Here is a 21,477-nt window from a genome sequence, read left to right as displayed (position 1 = left end):
ATAATTTTGATGATTTCTATTTTTTTAAATCCCTTTTTAACAATAAAACAAATCTACCCATTCTTGCAACAATAGGATCTTACTATAATTTCAAGTATAGTCTGTCAACAGCTGTTCAAAGCCATTGTCAGACAATGTTGGAATTAGAGGGGACCTTAGAGAATCTCCAATATGAGGATCCCTCTTACAGCTTTCCATGTCTTCTGGGTGTAGAGGAAGCCCACTAGAGTGTGGAACTCATTCCATTGGTGGCAGGTGAAGTGTTGGAGAACTCTTCCTGCTGTGTAAACAGCACTATCTCTGAGCTTTCTACGTATTTGTCCTGGCTCCACAGCCACCCAACAGAAGGCCAACCACTTTGCTCTGTGAGAACCCTCAACCCTCTGGATGGAATTTCTCTGCCTCCTGGGTTTTCTCTCTTGAGCTGTTCTTCCTTGTGCCTTGATCCCCATGCCCTCTGTTCTCCTCATAGCCCTTCTTGAAGCATGCGGCACAGAGCTTGGGCGAGGGGTGCAAAAAGCACAGACTTTGGGGACAGAGTCTGAGTATCAAATCCTAGTTATTTACATTTGATTCTGTGTTTTTCTCTGTGAAGTGGGAAAGAGCTACATCCACCTCTTAGTCTTAGGAGGATCAAACAGAATTGGATCTGTAAACTAATAAATGCACAAGAAATATTTCCTTCCATGTGGTGGTGTTTCTTTCAAAGTGTGATGGATAGAGTTAAACTTCATCGTTTTGATGTGATCTCGTCAGAGGAGTAAACTCCATCCCCTCTCTGTGACACCATCATATTCCTTCATTTATATCACTTAAAAGTGTAGCATTATCTTTTGTGGTCGGTCAGACATACTATTAATTCATATTGTACCAATTTCCACTATGTCACAGCCTTATTTAACTTGTTGACATTTTAAGCCTTAAGTGTAAGAAGTTCAATCAGATGAAATTTGATTGGACTAAAGGTTGTATTGGCTTGTTGCAAATTAGTTATTTACATGTTGTTTGTTTTTAAGACTTTATTTTTTTAGAGCAACTTTAGTTTCAGAGAAATATTCAGCAGAAGTTACAGAGAGTTCCCATATCAGGCATGGCCTTCCCCATTGTCAACATCCCCAACAGAGTAGACATTCATTATAGTTGATGAACCTACATTGACACATCATTATCGACCAAAGTCTACTAGTGTAGTTTACATTAGGATTCACTCTTGGGGCTGTACATTCTATGGATTTGGACAAATTTATAGTGACATGTCTCTGCCGTTATAGTACCAAACATAGTTTCACTGCCCTAAGAACCCTCTGTGCTCTGTCTTTTCATCATCTCTTCCCTCCTAACCCCCGGCAACCCCTGATCCTTTTACTGTCTCCATAGTTTTGTACCTTAACTATGGTGTACTACCTTGGAGGAGTTAACTTCTCTGAGCTTCCGTTTTCTCCTTTGTAAAATGGAAATAATAAATGAATAATAACAGTATTTACTTCAGTGGGTTGTATGAATAAATTGTGTACCTTCTCTGATTTTTACTTAACTGATTAATAAAAATATTTGACCAGAATGGCACTCAAGACTGAACCTTGTAACACACCACTATCAGCCTTTCTCTAGGTTGAATAACCACCGTTCTTTGAATTCACATATCTGTCCCATCCACCCAGCCCACACAGTTTTGTATTTCAGGTATATCTGGACAGGCTTTGTCACATGCCTTACCAAAACCAAGTACTCACTAAGGTAGATTTCGTTGGACTGTTTGTATCCCTTTTCCTTTCTTCCATCTCAGATTTTGGGTGGATAGGTACTATTTTTTAATTCTTTCTTTTTAGTCCTCCTTGTTCTTCTGAAGGATCCATAAAGGTCTCTGGTTTCCAGGCTACCACATTTCCTGAGTAGATGATCCTTTGACAAAGTAATTTGAGTTGTCCTGGCTTCTTTCAGAAGGAGTCATTGAAGAAGATGATACATGTGTCAGTCGAGACAAACCTCCCATTTCATTTCAGGGTCACATGTGTGCACATATGCATGCATGTCTGATGGTGTAACAGCATTTGAATTACGTCTTTGGAACTCTTTGCTCCTATCTGTTTACCCAGTATCTCCACCATCAAATCAGAGCTTAGGTTCCTCATCACTTTTGCAATCATCACAGACAATTAGGATTCAATAGAAGGAGATAAACTGAAATTTAATTCTAAGCAGCAGCTCAATCCAAACTCCTAAAATCTGGCTGGGTGGGGCGGTAAAGTGTTTTGATGGTGCAGGAAGCGAGGGAAGGAGTGCCCTAGGAAATCATAACAAAGAGTCTTAAGCAAGTCCTTTGGTCGACAACTTTATCCAAGAAACCATCTTCTCTGGAGGCTGTTTTAAACCTTAGACGAATCCTCTCCTTGCCACAGAAGTCCTTTTGTTGGGAGGAATTGTAAGTGAACACAGGAGTGACAGGCTTCCGTAAGCACAAGCCCAGACTCTGAATTCTTTCCATTGTCACGCTCCCGTCTGTCCCGTTGTCCTTCCTGCCAGGGATCTATCAGATAACGAAAGGGACAGGATTACCCAGAAGTCCTCTTCTCAGACTGTTTCAGGATGTCTAATGTTTGAGCCAATCACTGTGAAATTCTAGGCAAATGACAATAGCAATAGCCTTCCATTGCTTTTCCTTCAAGTATGATGTACCGTGGACATAATACATTTAAAATATTTCAGGTCACAGGTGATATTTAAAATCCTGGTCCAGTGTGGAGTTAAATTAGAAACTTCTCAGTAAGCTGAAGCAAATTAAAACAGAAACAGCAGTAATGCAGCCCTGGACGTAAATGAAGAATAAACAAAATAAAAATAATAATGACATTGTACAGATTGAGTAAGGAAAATCTGTTAAAGATTATTGCAAAGTTATTGATGGAATTATATCTATTGATAGAAAAGGTGATAATAAATGGTAACAGAGGCAGCATCTTACCCTTGGTAATAAGAACTAGGTAAACTTTTAAAATAATCAAAATCTATCTTTGGATCTACAGACTATAGCTGCACCACTTCACACCCCACTGTTCAAAACACACCGAGCTTTGAAATAAGATGTGTAAAGTGCCTGGCACATGGTATATGCACAGTAAATCTTAGTGCCCCCTATGTCTCCACTGTGGACACCATCTACATTCTTACCAGACCTGAAACTGACATTTTGAGGGTCTTTTAAGAGTCTTAATGTTGAGGCACTGCTGGCAGTTATAAGTCCTAATACCCCAATTTACATTTTGAATCTCTTGAAAAGTGAATATTTTAACATAAATTCAATTTAGTGGAAAAGACTTTCAGGCCCCAAGTGTCCGCTGATTACCACTTTAGTCTCTTTAACTTCCAGATTTTGCTGATACCAAGCCATTTATTAAGCAGTTTAATTGCTTTAGCTTTTCCCTTTTGTGGTTCATCTCCGATGGGTTTTATCTCCTGCATTAGTACCAGGGGCCCAGGGACATGGTGAGATTACTCCAGTAGAGGCCCCCCCCCCTTCTTCAATTGTTGGCATAGGCATCACGTTTGCCACCCTGCATTTAACCGATTTTCCATTGTGACCAATTCACACCTACAGGTAACAATTCTTCGTGACAAGTCACTATTGGTCAGAGAGGCAGGTTCTAAATAAAGCAAAATAACAACAATAGAAGTGATAAAAATGAGTAATGTAGCACCACCATCTGAAACCATCTCCATCCCTGTCGTTGTTAATTCTATGAAGCACAAATCCCACACTGTTTAGAATGCAGCTAAAGTAATTCTATTCTCATAACTAGTGGGTTTTAAATGGCGTAATTACACAGTATAATCTCTGCCCTAGAAAACATTCTGCTGGGGAAATTTCACATTATTGTATTGCCGGTTGTAATTCCAATTATGTATTGTCAAAATACAAACTTAGGTAGTTCATAAAATGCTCTGAGGAATAGCTATAATTCTAAACATCCCTGATCTTTCCAAATTTCTAAGATTCTTATAAGATCCAGAGGGGAGACTCCTAGATGTGTACATCATGTCTTTAGATATCAACAGCCAAGGAGAGAGCCGAGACAAAGTGGCAAAGAGCTGAATCCTGCCGTGTGAACAATGTTGGGGGGTGGGGGAGTATGCCAGTGGTGACCATTCAGGTCCCAGAAGTTCCGTTAGGAAGCATAGCCAAGCGTGGTTGCCAAATGGGTGGCCAAATCATAGTCTAAGGTTTGTGGCTTGGGATCTAGCCAGAGTCACCTAAAAGGATGGCTGGCTGGCTGGCTCTGTGCGTGGGTCCCACCTTGAGTCCTCTGTTTAGATCACTTTCCCCTCTGCCCTCCACGGAAGGCCTGGTGCGAGAAGTGCTCTTGTAGCATCGAGGGATGTCTGTACTACGGTAGCTTTGGGGGTTGCCCCACCTGGCTTCCTGTGCCTACAGCAGAACTACCTTTAGGGTAGCTTTGGGGGAATCCTTCACAGCACCTCTTCCTCCTCAAGATTACTGTGGAAGGCTGGGCTACCCCTGGTTGGTAGAGGGGACACTTGAGAGCAGCTGTGTCTGGGACATTTGTGGATGACTCCTGAACTCACCTTGAATGAAAGGACTCCCTGTAACAACTCCCAGAAGGTGTAGTCTAAGAAGCCTGTAGTAGTGATGACTTGACTCTCATTGGCCTCTAAAACCGTCTCCTGGTCAGGGCCAGGCTCTGGACCAGGTCTTCTCTGGAGTATGGAGGCAGGTCAGGTGGTCACTTGCACCACCACAGCGACCAAGCATCCTGGCTCACCTGGAACTGGGCCAGTTTTAGCACCAAACGTCCCACAGTCCCAAGACACCCCAGGCTCAACACACAGGGATGGTTGGTCACCCTGACCTTTGATTGTGTCCTATTGGCAGACAGAGGAAATGCTGTAGTTAAGGGAATACAGTATGACAGCTGTAACCCTTTATTCCACGCGTGTCAGCTGAAGGCTTCACCATGACCTTTGTCTAGGAGCCTTGCCACTCCTCTGGGAGTGGGAGAGACAGGTGGTGCCCAGCATCGCCCTCTTTCACAGCCGGAGGAGGCAGGGCCGCCTGTCCCTAGAGAGGGAATGAAGCGCCAGACACAGGGCAGAGGTGCTCTGGGTCTGTGAACCAGGGTCTCCCCTCCGGGCGGCGATCACTTCTCAATCCTGCCCACCAGGAGCCTCTCTGTTGGGACCACTTACCTGAAGGATCTGGGCGATGTTGCCCTTCCTTTTCACCAGCATTTGCTAAAGTGGCCTGTGCGGTGACCTTTCCGGTAGGAAGCCAAAAGGTCATACATTTCTGGCTTCAGCCCCACTCCTGAAACTGTAAACAAAGACTCCTCTGTATGGGAAAAAAGGAGAAAAGCACCAACGTATTATTTCCTGGGATTTCACGGTGTACGTTTTATGTCTTTGTAATATTTGTCACCCGAAGAGACATCAAAACATGAGCCAGACGTACCCACCAATAAATTACACTGACTCATGGGTAACTGACTTCACCGATTCTACTAACATCTGTCAAGCGGCTCCTGTTCAATCCACTTCAATGCATGTTTACCAAATGAACACTCGGGTAAGGCCTAGGTGTGGAAGGTGGTCAATGTAGGAATAGAACGGGGAGACACACACACTAACAAACAAGGGCCAAAAGTGCAAACAAAGAACCAGGACAGCCCTTCCCCTAAGTCTACAAGGAGCCTGGGGAACGCATGGGCAAGGCCCTAGGTGCCTTGAAGGATGGTCCCATCAATAGTCAAGGACTTCTAGGGAGGGCGTTCCTGGCTGAGGGATCAGCCTAAGGAAAGGCATGAAGGAAGCAAAGTGTTTGAGAGAATTGCCAGTAATTGTGCATGGTTAGAGCAAGGCGAACTGGAAGATAAAATTGGAAAAACAGAACTAGAAGGTGAAGGGAGTTAGTTATCAAGCCAAGGAGTCTGAACATTTCTCCCAGGGACGATAGGCAATGGGCGCCTTGCTGGGTTAGGTATGTTTTGGAAAGTTTCAGACCCTGTTACATTAGATACCTTTAGGCAATCTATTTAAATAGACTCTAAATGCAACTTTTGTAAATTAAAACTTTTTTTGAAAAAAGATATAGTACATTTGTCATCTGACTGATGTATTTGGGTAGCAGAGCGCGGGCAGTTCGTGTGATTGTAAATGCCCATGTCTGCTAAGTGTGTTGTTCCTGGTGCTTCCTACGCTGACGTCATGGGCCGAGACCTCCTAAAGGTAACATGTTAAGGGGCTCATCTGCAGATTGTTCTACGTCGGAAGAAGACCTATACGAAACATCTTGGGTGGTTCCTGATACACGATATACTTTTAACAACTATAGCCGTTGTTACAAGCATCAGCAGAGATTTCAACTGAGAGAAAGCAAGAGGCGACAGCCACATTGTCACCAAGCACACCCACAACACCTCCTAGGGCATCTTTCCACACGGGCATGGCTTTGCCAGGCTCACAACCGGCGCAAACCCGCGTGGCTGTAAATGTCCCGCAGTTTACAGAAAGAGAAGCTTCTAGATCTGGCGCACCGAGGGCCTAAAACGCCTGAATAATATTGTTTGCTGGGAGCTGCTCACACCCGAAGGGAGGAACTAAACCTGCAGAGTGGGCCCCGCCTCGCTCGGCCTGCACTGACGCTGTGAGTGATCTGTGGCCTGGCCCCTTGGGCTTGGAAACACATATTTTCCAGGGTTGAAAGGGGAGACATCAAGTTTTGTTGATACGCCTAATACATTTCCAGAGGTGCATTTTAATATGCAATTTTATATTCAACTTCCTTTTTAGCTCATGCCATAGCATAAACAGTCAAGCAGCTAAAATAAACAGTGCAGAAACGATGGATTACTCTCAAATCAACGCAAGTCCGAACCGTCTTGGGAACTTCCCTCAGGGGGGAGAGTCCTCTGGCCTTGGGGACAGTGACATGAAGGTCCCCTGAGGCTTCCTTGCCCCTCAAGAGCAGCAGCTCCTCAAAAGCAAGGAGAGAGGGAGGAGGGAGAGGGGGGAGAGAAAGGGAGTGAGGGGAAAAATAGGGGAGAGAGAGAGAGAAAGAGAGAGAGAGAGAGAGAGAGAGAGAGAGAGACACTATCTGACAGAACAGTCCTGGGAAAGCAATCAGTTAATCAAAAGGATTCCAGTTTGGCCACGGACTGCCCCACTCTCCTTCCCAATTCATTGGGGGGAAAAAAGAAAGAAAAGAAAAGAGAAAAAGAAAGAAGGAAAGAAGCATCTGAGCAGCTATCCTGCAGCAATCTCACAAACGCGAAGCCTTCCACTGGCTGACTCCTCATTAGCTTACTGAGTCTGACAGCATAATTATCGCGGCCGCTCACGCTTAGAATAAATAAATACGAAAGTGGGTGTTTAAACACTTTTTGAGAAGAATTTGCAGTCATCTAGACAGTCCGTAGGACAAGTTTATTTAAAACTTTTAGAGTTTTATGTATTCAGATCATTTCGGAACAGGATAATGAGATAGTTGTCTTTCAGTCTAATTGAGTTCCTAAGCTCCTTTAACTTTCCTTCCTTTAGAAATCCGATCCTGGTGTCTCCATTTACTCTTCCTGGCTGAGAACCGGGGGAAGGCGCAGGGCACTGGAGTGCAGAAAGCGACTTAATGGGATTGAGGAGCTAAATAACCTTTCAAGGAAACCGGATAATCAAATCTCTTCTACTTGTCTGTAATGGCTAAAAGAGAGAGCACAAGTTAAAAAGAAAGCTTGGAAATAAGACCATCATTTCAAAATGTCCTGTAATTTCTCGTGTCACGTGGTTTTTGCACGACTCTCACCCATCGTCAGCCCATCAGCCAGCGTTGCTAAGTGCACTGAATTATTCCGAGTGCACACAGCCGTGTGAGCACGCGGTCATTTTAGCTCATGTGTATGCATATAAGCTTCACATCTGTAAAGCCCAAAGGATCATACGGGGCTTTAAATGGAAGTTGCTAACTAACAAGGAGTTCACTTAAACCTCTGCGTAGGGGCACAGCACATACGCATTTCCGATGAAAGCAGATGATCTTTCCTTATATAACTAATTAGTGCCTATTTATCTTTTCCTCTCCCTCCCACCTCTCATTCTCCCAGGACCAAATTTATACGGACCCTTACATTCAGTGAGTTAAAAGCTTTATAAAATAAACATTCTGCCAATCTGGGATAAAGGAAATGAGTATTAACCCGTTGTGCGGCTTGAGAAACTGAGGTTTATGAAGGTCCATAATGCATCTTACATTGGGGGAAAAAGGAGAAATCTCAGGTCCTTTACTTCTCAATTCAGAGCTTAGACTCCCTGCAGCGTTTGCCATACTTCATTCTTTTAACAATAGAGGCAATATAACATCAACATTAAAGAAAACTTTACAAGAGGAAAAAATTACCCACAATCCTCCTAAATTGGAAGAGCATTTTTATTTTTATATCCCACCTTTCCATTTTGTTGACATGTATAACGCGTTTCACAGGTGCATCATAATATGTAATTTGTATCCTACTTTTAGCTCATGTCATAGCATAAACATTTCCATATTACCGCACACTCCTGTGAATGATTTGAAATGGTAATGCAGTACTGTGCGCTGAGTCAGTACGCCAATGTTTGTTCAATTGGTTTTCTAGTGTTGAATAGTTAGATTGTTTCTTTCATTTTTATTTTGTAATTTTTCAAAATCATCGACAATACTGCAATGAACATTTTTATGCACAGAGGGTTTTTTCCTGTTTAATTGTGGGTTTTTTTTTTGTATAATTTCCAGGAAACAAAGTATAGGGTTGAAAGTTGTGACCATTTTTATAACTCCTGATATGTATGCCATAATGCTTTGCAAAGATTTCCCCAACTGACACCAACATTAGCAGAGAATTCTTTTACCATAATCTCACAAACACTAGGAGTCATTAGATTAAGGGAAAAAATAAACTAATTTAACATTTATTTGTATTTATTTAATCACCAGTAAGACTGTCTATTCATTCCATGTGCTGATATATTTTTTCCCTTTGCAGAAATTGCTATTTTATACCTTTGCCCAATTTTCCATTGGATTCCCAACATTTTTCTTATAAAATTGAACGAGTTATAGTGAAACAAAAAATAAACCACCATTGATTAAGAAACTGAAAAACCCAAGGTGATTTTTGTATTAAAAAAGAAAAAGAAAAAAAGAACAGAAACTAAAACAAAAGGCCAGGGGTCTCTGTTAAACATAAATGGAGCCCTCTTCATTGTGAGGTATTAGACATGTTACCTGGGGACATATGGAAACTTTCCTGGGGAGGCTTTAAAATAAACATAGATAGAACATGAGATCGTGGAAAGGTCATGGGAATCAAAATCTTGGTTCCAATCTGCATTTTGCTACTAAGTTCCCATGTGGCCGTTAGGGAGCAGCAATAAGTAAAATGAAAGAGTGGCTTGAGAGTCTGAAGTCCAATCTTGGCTCTCCCACTTACTAGCTGTGTAACTCGGAGCAATTTACTTAGCCTCTCGCAGACTCAATTTTCTAATCTACATATATAAAAGGCTAATATGCAAAGTGTCCCCTTGGGAGTTTGACCGGGAGACTGGTATTTCCATCGATCACTATGACGTGTGCTGACCACCAGGGGGTGGCCCAGAACAAGGCAGCCGGCAGCTGGGGAAGGAAGGCCCCGGCTTGCTGGTCCTGATTGGCCCCGATCGCCAGCCAGGCCTGGGGACCCTACCCGTGCACAAATTACGAGGATAAGAATGCCAGCCTCACCCATTAGTGTATAGATTAAATAAGAATTTATGTAAAGCACATAGATGCCCAACAAGTGGCAACCACTCTTATTCTTCCCTGGGTGCCAGGGATTCATCTATGATCTTTATATAATGAGTCTATATAAAAACGAGAATATGAAACAGCAAGTCTCTAGGATCCTTTTCCACTCAAAGGTCTCTAATTCTTTCTTGAAAGGTTTGTCTTTACTTGGAGACTTTTTCATGCTAACAAACTGAACCAATTTAAGGGCTTGGTGGGGCTGAGCGACTTGGTTGACCCAGACTTCTCCTAGCAACACAACCCTATGCAACCCCATGAGCTGGGTCTCAATCCAACATCTCATCTACTGGACTGGAATGGGTTGAGGACAACTTTGGGCATAGAGGGTGAAGAGGTATGTTATGGAGGACACTTCTTAACTTGCTTCTTGAGTACTGATTAATAAAGGATTTAAAAGGTAGAGGGAGTTTCTGAGTTAGGTGACAAACTCCCAGAGGCAGAATAGAGTCCAGAGACCTGGTTTAGAATCTCCCTTCTCTCTTCCCTGCCAACCCTCACCCTTGAAACCTGGCTTCTAGAATGACAAAATATTCTGGTTAAACTTTGAATAGATAGACAATAAAAGCGATAAATAGATTTTATATCATTAGTATATAAAAACTAGACTAAATTTCACTAATACATGTTAAAGAATGTTTACATTGTTGCAAGAAGGTAGATAGATAGATAGATAGATAGATAGATAGATAAGGAGTAAAAATCCGAATGAAATATAAGTCAGAATTGGGCTGCTATTATTAAAAAAAAAAGACACCTTCAGAATAATGTTAGATGGTATTAAGAGGAGGATGACATTCTTCTCCCTGGATATTCTTCCTCCCCAACCATCCAGACCTCATCATCTTTCACGACCCACTCACAAAGCCATCCTCCATCCCCAGGAGCTAATTTTTTCACTTCCTTTGAACACCCAGAGCACTTCACACTTGATCTGCAGCTGTTTAGATAGTTGTCTCATTTCCTTAAGGACTGTAAGCTCCTTGAGGACAGGGTCCATGACTAATTCATTTTTGTATCCCTCAACATCTCACCCATAAATCTCCGATGAATGAACTGGAACATAATTCTTCCACTATGTGAGGAAGCTGAGTCTATGTTGGGTCCATAATCTCAGAGGTAAGCAAAATAATTGGAACAGGTTCAGAATAGAATCATGAAACAAAATGATGAAAGAGTGAGAAAAACAGAACTTATATTTGGGGGGAGAGGAAGGTCAAAGAAAGTCAGCCTAGAGAAGTTTGGAAAGTGATAGCAAGGGATTTTCAAACATATTAAAGAAATAATATTAAAAGGAGGCCTGAAGTTCTTTTATTAGAGAAAAAGACAAAAAATTACTCAGGTTTTAATGGGCGTTATGAGTCAGCCTGCCGAAGACAGACCAGAGCTTAGCTACTAGCGTGGTGTGATGAATGGCTGAGGTATGCCATACTTACCCCATTCCCTACAAGAATGAAAGTGTGACAAGAAGGACTCTGGTAAATTGTTTTTGCAAAATTACTTGTAAACAATTGCAAGCTTTTAAATTTTAGGGTTTTCCCCCAAGATGCTGAAACCTGTTTAAAGGAGAAGGGGCAGTTAGCCCAGGAAAGAATGGTAGGGACTCCCCCTGGGATTTGGAAAGCAAGATGGGTCCAATCCACAAAAAGACAGACGGCCTTTGATGTCCTGGCGATCAAGGACCAGGGCTTAAGGACCAGACTCTTAAATCGCGTGGCATTTACTGCCCTAGATTAAAAATAAAAAAAAATACTTTTGTGCATCAGTGTCTGTGATCCAACACATGGCAAGTTTCCAAATTCAGTCCTAACCCTCAGAGGGTAACGTTTGGAGGGCTCCCGGCAGGAACAGCGAGGAGCCCATTTCTGGAAGGGGCAGCTTAATGGTTTTCTGCTCTCCCCACCCCAAAACCATTAACGCGTTCCTTTCCCAGAGCCCAGGTTCAAGCCGAGGGCAAAGGGAATTAAATGAAGAAGCTGAAACTGCAGCTAAGACCAGGGAGTTGCCAAGAGCCTAATTTTAGGCCCTGGCTTCCCCAGCTGACGCCCTGCTCTGCTGGCTCGGCCAGGAGGACCCCGGTGTGGCCGTCCCGGTGACGGCGACGGGGTGAGAAGAGCGTCTGCCTAGCCATCTGCAAAAGCGATCAGCGTGGCGTTGGTGTGTTTTCAGAGAGACTCCAGTAATTTCTCCTTCGGCAAATGTTTCTTCAGGTGTTCGAGAATCAATAAGGGAAAACGTCGGTGCTGGGCAGAAGTCCCCACATGTTTGTCCTTCTAACGGTCATGCTTCTCCACCTCGGAGTGCTCCCCAAAAGGGAACGGATCCCGGAATCCCTGGATTTTCCTGGCAAGCAACTCCCTGCTTTCCTCTGGCCACAGCTCACGGCCACAGCCTCAGTGCTGCCCAGCACGCCTCAGGCTCTGTGACATGCACCTGGAGGGGTGGCAGCCATGCTTGCACTTGGGGAAGAATTTCTAGGTCTCTCCCACTGGGGTTCAGGCTGTCCTTCCTCTCTTCACCTATTTCCCAGCCGCAGGTTTCATGCTTAAGGCGTCCCCTGCAGAGGGCAGACAGTGAGAGCTGGCGTCTCCCAGATCAAAGGAGAAACAATAGATTTTAAAGCCACAACTTTGTTATCCTGCACCCGGAATAATACACGGATAGAAATATAAGCCCCCAAATCACACTCCACTCTGAATTGTCACCAGAGAGCAACATTGCTTGCAGAATCATGGCAAAGGAAACTCCCTTCACAAACCACTCCCAAGAGCATGTCTTCCTTTTGCACAATTCTCATGCCTGGGCCCCCCACCGGGGACGGGGATACACATTCTGTGTCCCTACAGGTTGGGAACTGTGATCACCGGCCGGTGTTCCCTATCTGAAAAGGAGACTGTTTTTTATACATTTTTTTTAAAGAATTTATTTTTATTGACTTCAGAGAGGAAGGGAGAGGGAGAGAGCGAGACAGAAACATCAATGATGAGAAAGAATCATGGATCGGCTACCTCCGGCACGCCCCACACTGGGGATGGAGCCCACAACCTGGGCTTGTGCCCTGACTGGGAATCGAACCGAGACCTCCTGGTTTGTAGGTCGACGCTCCACCATGGAGCCACGCCGCCCCGGTGAGACTGTTAATAAAGGCTCACGGCGACGGGCGATGAAAAAGCAGGCTGGCACTGCAGGCCGAGGGAGAGCGTCCCTCAGGGGCTGTGCCCTAGTGAGGCCCACTGTTGTCGAGGGACACAAACTGGCCCCACCACTTCTCCCTCTTCCTCTGTTTTCCTTCCAGTTTTCCTGGAAGATTCGCTGTCCCTGTCTCCTTGTCCCAAGTCCCCCGTGTCGGTCTGTCTCTAAACCTGCCTCTGCAGCCCTCCCGCATGCACACATACACGCATACACGCACACGCGCGCCCCTGCCGCCCCCCTTCCCGTCTCTTGGCGCTGGCCCTTTCATCCTCTCCCTCGGGGATTTGAGATGTCGCTGCAGGAAGTGCTTGTCGGCCTAGGCAGCAGCAGCAGGGCCCTGTGGCTTTGACAAACCTCATTTAATTGGGAGGAAGCCAGGAGAATTTGAAAGAACTGAAACATCCACGATGCTCCTTTTATCAGGCATAATTTAAACTCTGCATGGAAAAACCCCTATATGTATAAAGAAAAGTCAACTTCCCTCCTGCTGCGAGCACTCTCCGTCTCCCCCCCAGCGCAGGCCGCCTCCTGCAAGATTCCACCTTTTCATTTCTCTAAAAGTGTCAAAGCAGATTTGGGCCCTGTGGCTGGGCGAACAGCGAAGGAATACAGATCGGCCTCTCTGTTACACCCGCATGCGTGCGCGCCCACCCCCACCTCCCCCCGCGGAGCCCCTCTGTCGGTGGCTCTGCTTCAGATGGCCCGGAAAATCAAAACCCACGTTCCTCACAACACGTCAGTGTGGACGGTGCTGTTTCTTCCTAATTACCCTTCATCAGGCAAAAGCTGACGCCCAGAGAACTTGGAAGATCCCAGCAGTTCTCTGTGTGTAGATAGAATAACAGATCCTGGAGGAGGAGGACCAATGGGAGACGTTTCTTTAAGTGGAGAGAGGGGAGTGTGTGTGTGTGTGTGTGTGTGTGTGTGTACACCCAAGCGTGTATACTTGCCTGACGTGGTAGCTAGAAGTCCTAAGCCCCAGAGGAGAAAGCTAAGAAGGAGAGATAGAGGAGCTCAGATTGGGAAGAGGGGAGGGGATGGGGATGCAGTGGGGGGTGAGGGACCAGGAGGGTACCAGTAAGAATTCCAGGTCCCTGGGAATGCGTTTAACTCAGCCACGGACCAAACCATGTCCCTTCCCTCCTTTCGAATTCCACTCCAGGTCCACCTCCAGTCTCATCCATCTCACTTGAGTTATTCTAGTTCCTCCGAAGACTTGCCTTGAGCGCACACACATTCCCTGAACATCTGCGGCTGATTACGCACAGACTGGAGCTGTTTAGATGTGATTTGTGCTAATATGTGTACGAGGGTGCCCCGCTTCCTCTCCCTCACCCTCTCTTCCTCCCACGCTGCGGGATCCTGGAGGTCAAGGACAAGCCTCTTTCCCCTCAGTTTTTATAGCGCTTACTATGTTCTTCACACTTAATGGCAACCTAATAACTGCTGACGACTGCCTCTTCTCACAGGGTCACGTCAGGCACATTAACCCCAGCCCATGACGGTGGTTATTTTTGGAGATCCTCAGAACTCACTTCAATAATAAAATACCTTGAGAAATCCCAAACGAAGAGCCCTGGGCTGTGGCAGGATAATGTCTAGGATGCAGTGGGGCTGCGTTTGCAACCCTGGAGACTCCGGCCAGACCAGATGTCTAAGGACCTTGGTCAGAAGCTCCTCACCCCATCCCGGCACCTTCTTCCCCGTCTGAGCCCCTAGACCAGTGATGGCGAACCTATGACACGCGAACTCATTTTTTTGGTTGATTTTTCTTTGTTAAATGGCATTTAAATATATAAAATAAATATCAAAAATAGAAATCTTTGTTTTACTACGGTTGCAAAGATCAAAAAATTTCTATATGTGACACGGCACCAGAGTTAAGTTAGGGTTTTTCAAAATGCTGACACGCCGAGCTCAAAAGGTTCGCCATCACTGTCCTAGACCCTTCTTCTTAGCTTTCTTCTCTCCAGTTTAGGACTCCTAAAAACTGCTTACAGTTGAATGGTGGGTGTTTCCAAAGAAACCCCACCTAAGGCTAGTCCCCCCCCCGCCCCAAACAGCCGGGCATGACCGCACCGCCCACATCCTCCGCGCAGCCCTTCCTGGCCGCAGTCGGAGAAACACGAGGAGAGCTCCGGCCACATGATCCCTCAGCAGATTGCAGATTTGGAGGATGACTTCAGGCCCCGGCAGCTAAGCTGATTTCAGGGTAACTTGTGTTTCCCATGGGCCTCCGGCCTGGCGGACGCTCCCCTCCCCTGGCGCCTGCCTCAGTACTTCCCTTGGCAGCATCAGATCACCCATCAAGACCCGCTCAGCCTCCCCTCTGACATATCCATGTCACCTCTCATCTTACTCCGTGGAGAGAGACGGGGTTGTTAGCAGCTTTGGTTCTGCTGCTCCTGGCAGATGCCCGCGAAAGCAAGCAGCTCCAGGGCAACTTTCGTCTCACCCCGTTTCGCAGAGTAAGTGTGTGTGGGGGGAAATGTTTGGATCATCACAGGGAGGTCTGTGTCACCTCAATCCTCCTGTGCCTTTGAGTCTGAGAGAATCTCATGCAACACTCAAGCGAGATGGGTCCCATCTTGCTTCTCCCGGGCTAATTGATCTCCAAGCTCACTTCTGGCTGTCAAGTCTATCATTCTCCAGGGCTCAGAGGAAATACTTCGCACCGAGACGGACACGTGTGTACACACACACACACACACACACACACACACACACACGCTCACTCACCGTCGGGAAGCTGGTGCAGCTGAGATGGCAGGGAGCTGAAATAATCATGGACCAGGGCCTCCTGGGCGGAGACGCGGTCTCTAGGGAAGCCTTTCAGCATTTGCGAGGCCAGGTCTTCGGCTTCCGGAATCCTGCCCAACCTGAAAACGTGGGGGAGAAAAAGTGAGTTTCTCCAGAGAGCTTCCTTCCAAAAAAAAATACACGGGGAAAGAAGAACAGGAAAGAAAAGGGTGTGTCAAACAGAATTTTCCTGGGATTAGTAAAGTTGATGGCAAGTGGGAAAATCACCCCCACACGGAAGCTCTTACCTGTCCTGTTACTAAGAGGAAGGGAAAATCTGTGTTCTATCGTTCACCCACCTCTCCCTCCAGCCTCCATAGTGTCTCTGGCACCCTCTGTATTATAAAAACCAAGTGGCCCTAACGCCGTAACGACCAAACCACCGGTCACCAGGAGGCGTGGTGAGGTCTGCAGGGGGGTCTGGGGTCCCGTGGCGGTGGGCGGGTGGGCAGGGCTGCGAACGCGGCCATGCGATTTCACGCAGTGGGCCTCTAGTGTATACATAAAGGACCCAGAGTTATAATTATAGAAGCAGAAATATGTAATTAAGGACTCTTCTTTGAGGGACACGGCAGAAAAGCCCTACTGGAAATATGCTCCCAGGGCAGCAAGCACAGACTCCTGCTGGGGGAGGAGGGAGAGAAGCAATGAAAGCTCGGGTGGAAAACACCCTGAGGTACAGTGCGTCGGAAGCTCAGCTCCCAGGGTCCTGAGGCAAGATGCTCTCTTGGTTCTCCCTGAGATACAGCCTGGAAAGAGACATAGTTAAGTACCCGAATTACAGTAAGGACAGAGCCTCGTGTTGGCCTGATGTTGAATTACAAAGCTGGGGATGAGTAAATCCATTAGTTGAGCAGCTACTACGTGTTGTAGGTGCGTGGCTCTGAGAGATACAGGCAAGACTCTGCCCTCTGGCAGCTGGGTCTAGCAGAGGAGTCAGACACTAGACAAATTATCATACAAATGAGCGAGTACAACTGTGAAGGGAAAGGCCCAGGTACCTGACTGAGAGTGGGAGGAGCTGGTCAGGGAAGGCTTCCCTGAGGAAGCGGCATCTGAGCTGAGAGCTGAGGAACTGGGGTAGGCGATGTAGGCAGAGATCTGTGGTGCTCATACAGATCCTGGAGTGCAGGGGAGAGGAGTGAGTTTAAGGGGAGAAAGGCCCGTGGGGTGGCCTGGACAAAGAGTGGGGACAGATCTGAAGACAGGGAGGGTGGCAGGGGCTAATCCTCCAGGCCTTGTGGGTCTTCATGCTTCCCATTGACTTACAATGTTTGAAAGTCTTTGCTAATCGAGTGCCAGTCATTTAAGTACACCCATCTCCAGAGCCCGCAGAAGGGTTTACAAGGGGAAAGCCACAGGAGCAGGTCCCAGGAGGCAATTAACCACAGGGCTGATGTCTGACATTCAGAATTCAATTGCGTGGCCATGCAAATCGCCAACTAAGCAAAAATAGAGGGGCTTAGTTAATGTCAACTATCCTACCAGCCTGAAGCACAGAGAGCTGACACCCGTCCAGGATGCGGGGATGCTGGGACTCCTGGCCCAGAATCCTAATTTGCCTGATTTTTGCATAAGATTTACATGATACACTTTCAGGTGTCTCATTCCCATGACATGAAACTGTTTCTACAAACAGGTAACTTTACCCTCACACTCAAGAGTCATTGCTTTACAGACTTAAAGAAAACATTTGCAAATCCTCAGTCCTTGCAAATTTCCAAGCCAATTAGAAGACAAGGGAACCTGGGCAGAGGCCTGCCCGGTAGCTGGTAGCCAGAAGAAGGGCTAGTGGGTACGGGTGCCCTGTCCAGGTTTGGGTTTTCAGGACTGATGAAATGGGGTTGGAGTGGGAAAGCTGGTACGAATCACTAGGGCCTGGTATCACTCCAGATGGAGATTCAGGGAAAACCTTGTGAGAAAACGGTTCTAGGTTCACCTTTGCTATAGGGTGGAAGGATGTGTGCCCAACTTGGGGCCTGAACCCACTCTGTGAATGCCCAGGGGGTGGGTGGGTAGGTGACTATAGTGAGGAGGGAGCAATGCATCTATTGGCGCCCACCTCCGCACTCCCACCCCAATCAGCACTCTGTTCCCTTCCGCACATGCACATTCCCACCTGTGAGCTCCTCACAATTGAATTGTTACGAGGCGAGGAAGGCTGCAGGACTGCTGTGGACTAGTGTGAGCAGGGCGTGCATACTGCCTTATTTAGGCTGTTTACGCCGATGGCTGGGGAAGCCAGGAAAAGCTGATGGAGCTCAGGGGATAGTAGGGGCACATGGGAAGAACAGGCCACTCTTACCAGAAAATTCAAAGAAAGGAGAGTAGGTCCTGATTGATGACAAGAAGGCTTCTGTTTTAGGACTTTCCTCTTCAACGAACTAACCTTCCCACAAGGTTGTACCAAGGCTTCTACTGGTGTCAGGATGGGTCTCAGTCCCTCGGCCTCCACACTATGACCGCCACCACCCACTCCCTCTGCTCCTTGGCTGGCAGAGGCAGTGGCCAGGGCAAAGTGTACCAATGAAGGCTTCTCCTGCGAGCCAGTCTCATGTTGGTCTTCCCTGTGTAAGCCACGGGGCGGTGCTAAAATACATCTATCTAGATGCAGGCGGGGGGGAGAGGGGGGGCCGGGGCGCTGTACGCTGGCCAGAGAACATTCGCACTTTTTGAAAGAAATGATAAACAGCAGTTCCCTGGAGCTTGTCTTCAAAACAACAGGGACTTTCGGGGGTGCAGTGCGTTTGAAAATAAGTGTGGGTGTGCGGACATCCTTATGGGGGTGGCGCGGGGGTGGGGGAAGAGGTGGCTCCCAATATGAGATCCTTTGCTAATTCATGGCTCTACATCCCGACCTACGCTACTCTTTGCCCTCTGGTAGGCACTCCACATGGAGGCTTTCTGAGGCGCGTGAACGCTGTGTCTGGGGAAATGAAACGGAATTTGGTTGGGTTCAACGCGACCGCATTTTCAGGGAAGAACAACATGGAATGTTCCGTTGGGATCTCCCCCCTCCTCCCCACCTGCGAGAGTGTGTTTTTCTTTGACATTTGAGCCTGTTCCCCTGTCTCTGATGTTTCCCTCACTGCCCTTTTTGCCTCTTCACTGGAGCAAAAAGAACAGGGCCTTGGCTAATTACTCTCAGATCAAATAATACTGGTTATTGTAATTGGTCATTGTCCGAAAACACTGAGTTCTTCTTAGCCCGGAGGTTGCCTGGCACGGCTTAGTTAGCTAACTATTCCGGGAATGTCGCTATTATCTGTTTTACTTTGCAAAAGAAACTAGGGATTTGTTGAAAGCTGGTAATAAAAGTCGGCCCTGGTCTGCGCCGAGACTGGGTGGAGAGGGCCTGGGAAAGCATGACCCCCATGAATCAAGCCGCCCCCCCCCCCAATCGCCACTCAATGATGTTATTTGGTTTCTCTGTGTCGGGGAATAATAAACCCACTAGGTTTCCTTGCAGGCCAACACTCCCTGTTCTCAGGGCCTCGGGCATGGTGGAGGGGCCCAGAACAATTTTAATGACCAAACGCAGTGAAAGTAAAATGGTTCATAGAGAAAAACCCTCAGGCTCCCAGGTGGCTGGCTCTCCCAGAGGCCTCTTCCTGGGGCGTGGCCCCGGAACAAGGTGCTGGGTGGACTGAGGTCGGGAAAACGCCCCTTCAAACCCTGCTTCCCAAGGTGGTGCTCACCTGTTCCAGACGTTCTGAAGGCTCTGAGGTTTAAGCAGTGGGAACCATTCTGAAAGGCACACACAGATGCGTTACAAAGCGAAACGACCCTAAACTCCTGTTTCCAAAAATATTAAATCCGAAATGTTCTCCTTGGCCTGGAGGAAGGGGGAATCCGGGTTCAGGCAGGCAAAGTAAAGGATGTGGAAGGCCTCTTTTCACTGTGAATATTTTATGATTCTGAGTCAGGTCACTATTATGGGGTGAATTGTGTCCCCTCTCCCCCCAAATGCATATGTTGAAGTCCTAACCTCAGGCACCTCAGGATTTTACCTTATATGGAAATAGGGTCGTTACAGATATAATTAATTAAGATGAAATCATTAGGGTGGGCCTTAATCCAATATGATTGGAGCCTGGCCGGTGTGGCTCAGGGGTTGAGCATCGACCCAGGAACCAAGAAGTCACCAGTTCCATTCCAACCAGGGCACCTGCCCGATTTGCAGGCTCCATCCCCAGTAGTGGGTGTGCAGGAGGCAGCCTATCAATGATGTTCCTCTCTCATCGTTATTTCTATCCCTCTCCCTTCCTCTTGCTCCAAAAATCAATAAAAACATTTTTTAAAATCAGGGGACACCGAGACAGACATGTACACGGGAAGACAACCTGAAGAGACACACGGAGAAGCCAGCCATCCGCAGGAGAGGCCTGGAGCAGACCCTCCCTCAGCGCCCTCAGAAGGAACCCATGCTGCCCACACCTCAATTTCAGATCTGCCTCCGGAGCTGTGAGATAATACATTTCTGTGGTGTATGCCATCCCGTTTGTGGTATTTTGTTATGGTAGCCCTAGCAAACTTACTATAGTTTGTAAAGCCAACAAACATTGATTGAGCCTTGACTGTGTGCAGAGCATGTGCCACATGCTGGGACAGCACAAAGGAAGTCGGTCCACCCTCTCCGAGCTTATAATTCATCGGAGAGAACAAAGTTTGCTCGCATGAAAAGTCATGTGACCGATGATGATGGGGCAAAGTCTCAAAAGAGGTCAAAAGTAACGGGGCTAATTTTATATATTACTTGCAGGAAAAATGGAAGTGGAACCTGGCTTGAATGATCCAAAATGGATGACCATAAAATATGTAATTTTCTTTGGAGCATTCTTTATAACATTTACGTGAGTATACATGTGTTTCTATTATTCTTGGTATTGACACTATTTAGCCCAAAATAAAACCACCATAAAAGGGAAATTCCTTCAGGAAATACTAATTGAATGCTTCCTCTATGTAAGGGCCATAAAAGGAGCTGTAGGGGAGATGAGCTGACGCTCCTATCAAATCTCTGTTTCTCATTCCAGTGAGAAAAGAGGATTTCAACTCCCATTTAAAATGATGTTTTCATCTTGTACTTTTCTTGGGCCTGAAATGTAATTGTTTTGGTTTTTAAAAGATCTCTTCTTCCAGCTCCTGCAGGAATGGAAAACACCAAGACTGTTTACCCAACAAAGAATTGAACCGATTTTGCTAATGCTGACAAACTCACGTTTGCATGTGCACAGCGAATGACCTGGGAGGCTGCGCACCAGTGATGGTGGTTACACACGGGCTTCCCTCCATGTTTACTTTCTTAAATTTATTATTTTAATCAAAATCACATATTCTTTTGAAACTTCAAAAGTAATTTCTTTTTAAAAAAATATGTTTTTATTGATTTCAGGAAGAGAGAGGGAGAGATAGAAACATCAATGATGAGAGAGAATCCTTGATCGGCTGTCTCCTATCGAGCCCACAACCCGGGCATGTGCCCTGACAGGGAATCAAACTGTGACCTCTTGGTTCATAGGTCGAAGCTCAACTACTGAGCCACGCCAGTCGGGCTTCAAAAGTAATTTCAATTAAAAATGAAATGTAAAGCCCTAGCCGGTTTGGCTCAGTGGACAGAGCATTGGCCTGCAGACTGAAAGGTCTCAGGTTTGATTCCGGTCAAG

The 21,477-nt window shown here is 46.3% G+C and overlaps 1 protein-coding gene across 1 annotated transcript in view; it reads right to left on the bottom strand.

Annotated features, from left to right (window-relative positions):
- Window positions 1-1,870: 1,870 nt before the first annotated feature.
- CDK15 (cyclin dependent kinase 15) overlaps window positions 1,871-21,477 on the bottom strand; it is a 68,771-nt gene continuing 49,164 nt past the window's right edge. Inside the window, exons 11-14 of the mRNA XM_006082413.3 lie at window positions 19,510-19,558; window positions 15,752-15,891; window positions 5,203-5,344; window positions 1,871-2,527 (exon numbers count right to left, since the gene is read on the bottom strand). Of these exons, the coding sequence (XP_006082475.1) occupies window positions 5,235-5,344; window positions 15,752-15,891; window positions 19,510-19,558 (299 nt within the window). The 3' untranslated portion in view covers window positions 1,871-2,527; window positions 5,203-5,234. The remainder of the gene's footprint in view (window positions 2,528-5,202; window positions 5,345-15,751; window positions 15,892-19,509; window positions 19,559-21,477) is intronic.

The sequence above is a fragment of the Myotis lucifugus genome, unplaced genomic scaffold (genome assembly GCF_000147115.1).
Source record: "Myotis lucifugus unplaced genomic scaffold, Myoluc2.0 scaffold_3, whole genome shotgun sequence".
Classification (NCBI taxonomy): Eukaryota; Metazoa; Chordata; class Mammalia; order Chiroptera; family Vespertilionidae; genus Myotis; species Myotis lucifugus.
Note: the sequence above shows the minus strand (reverse complement) of the source record. Positions and strands in the feature narration are given on the sequence as shown.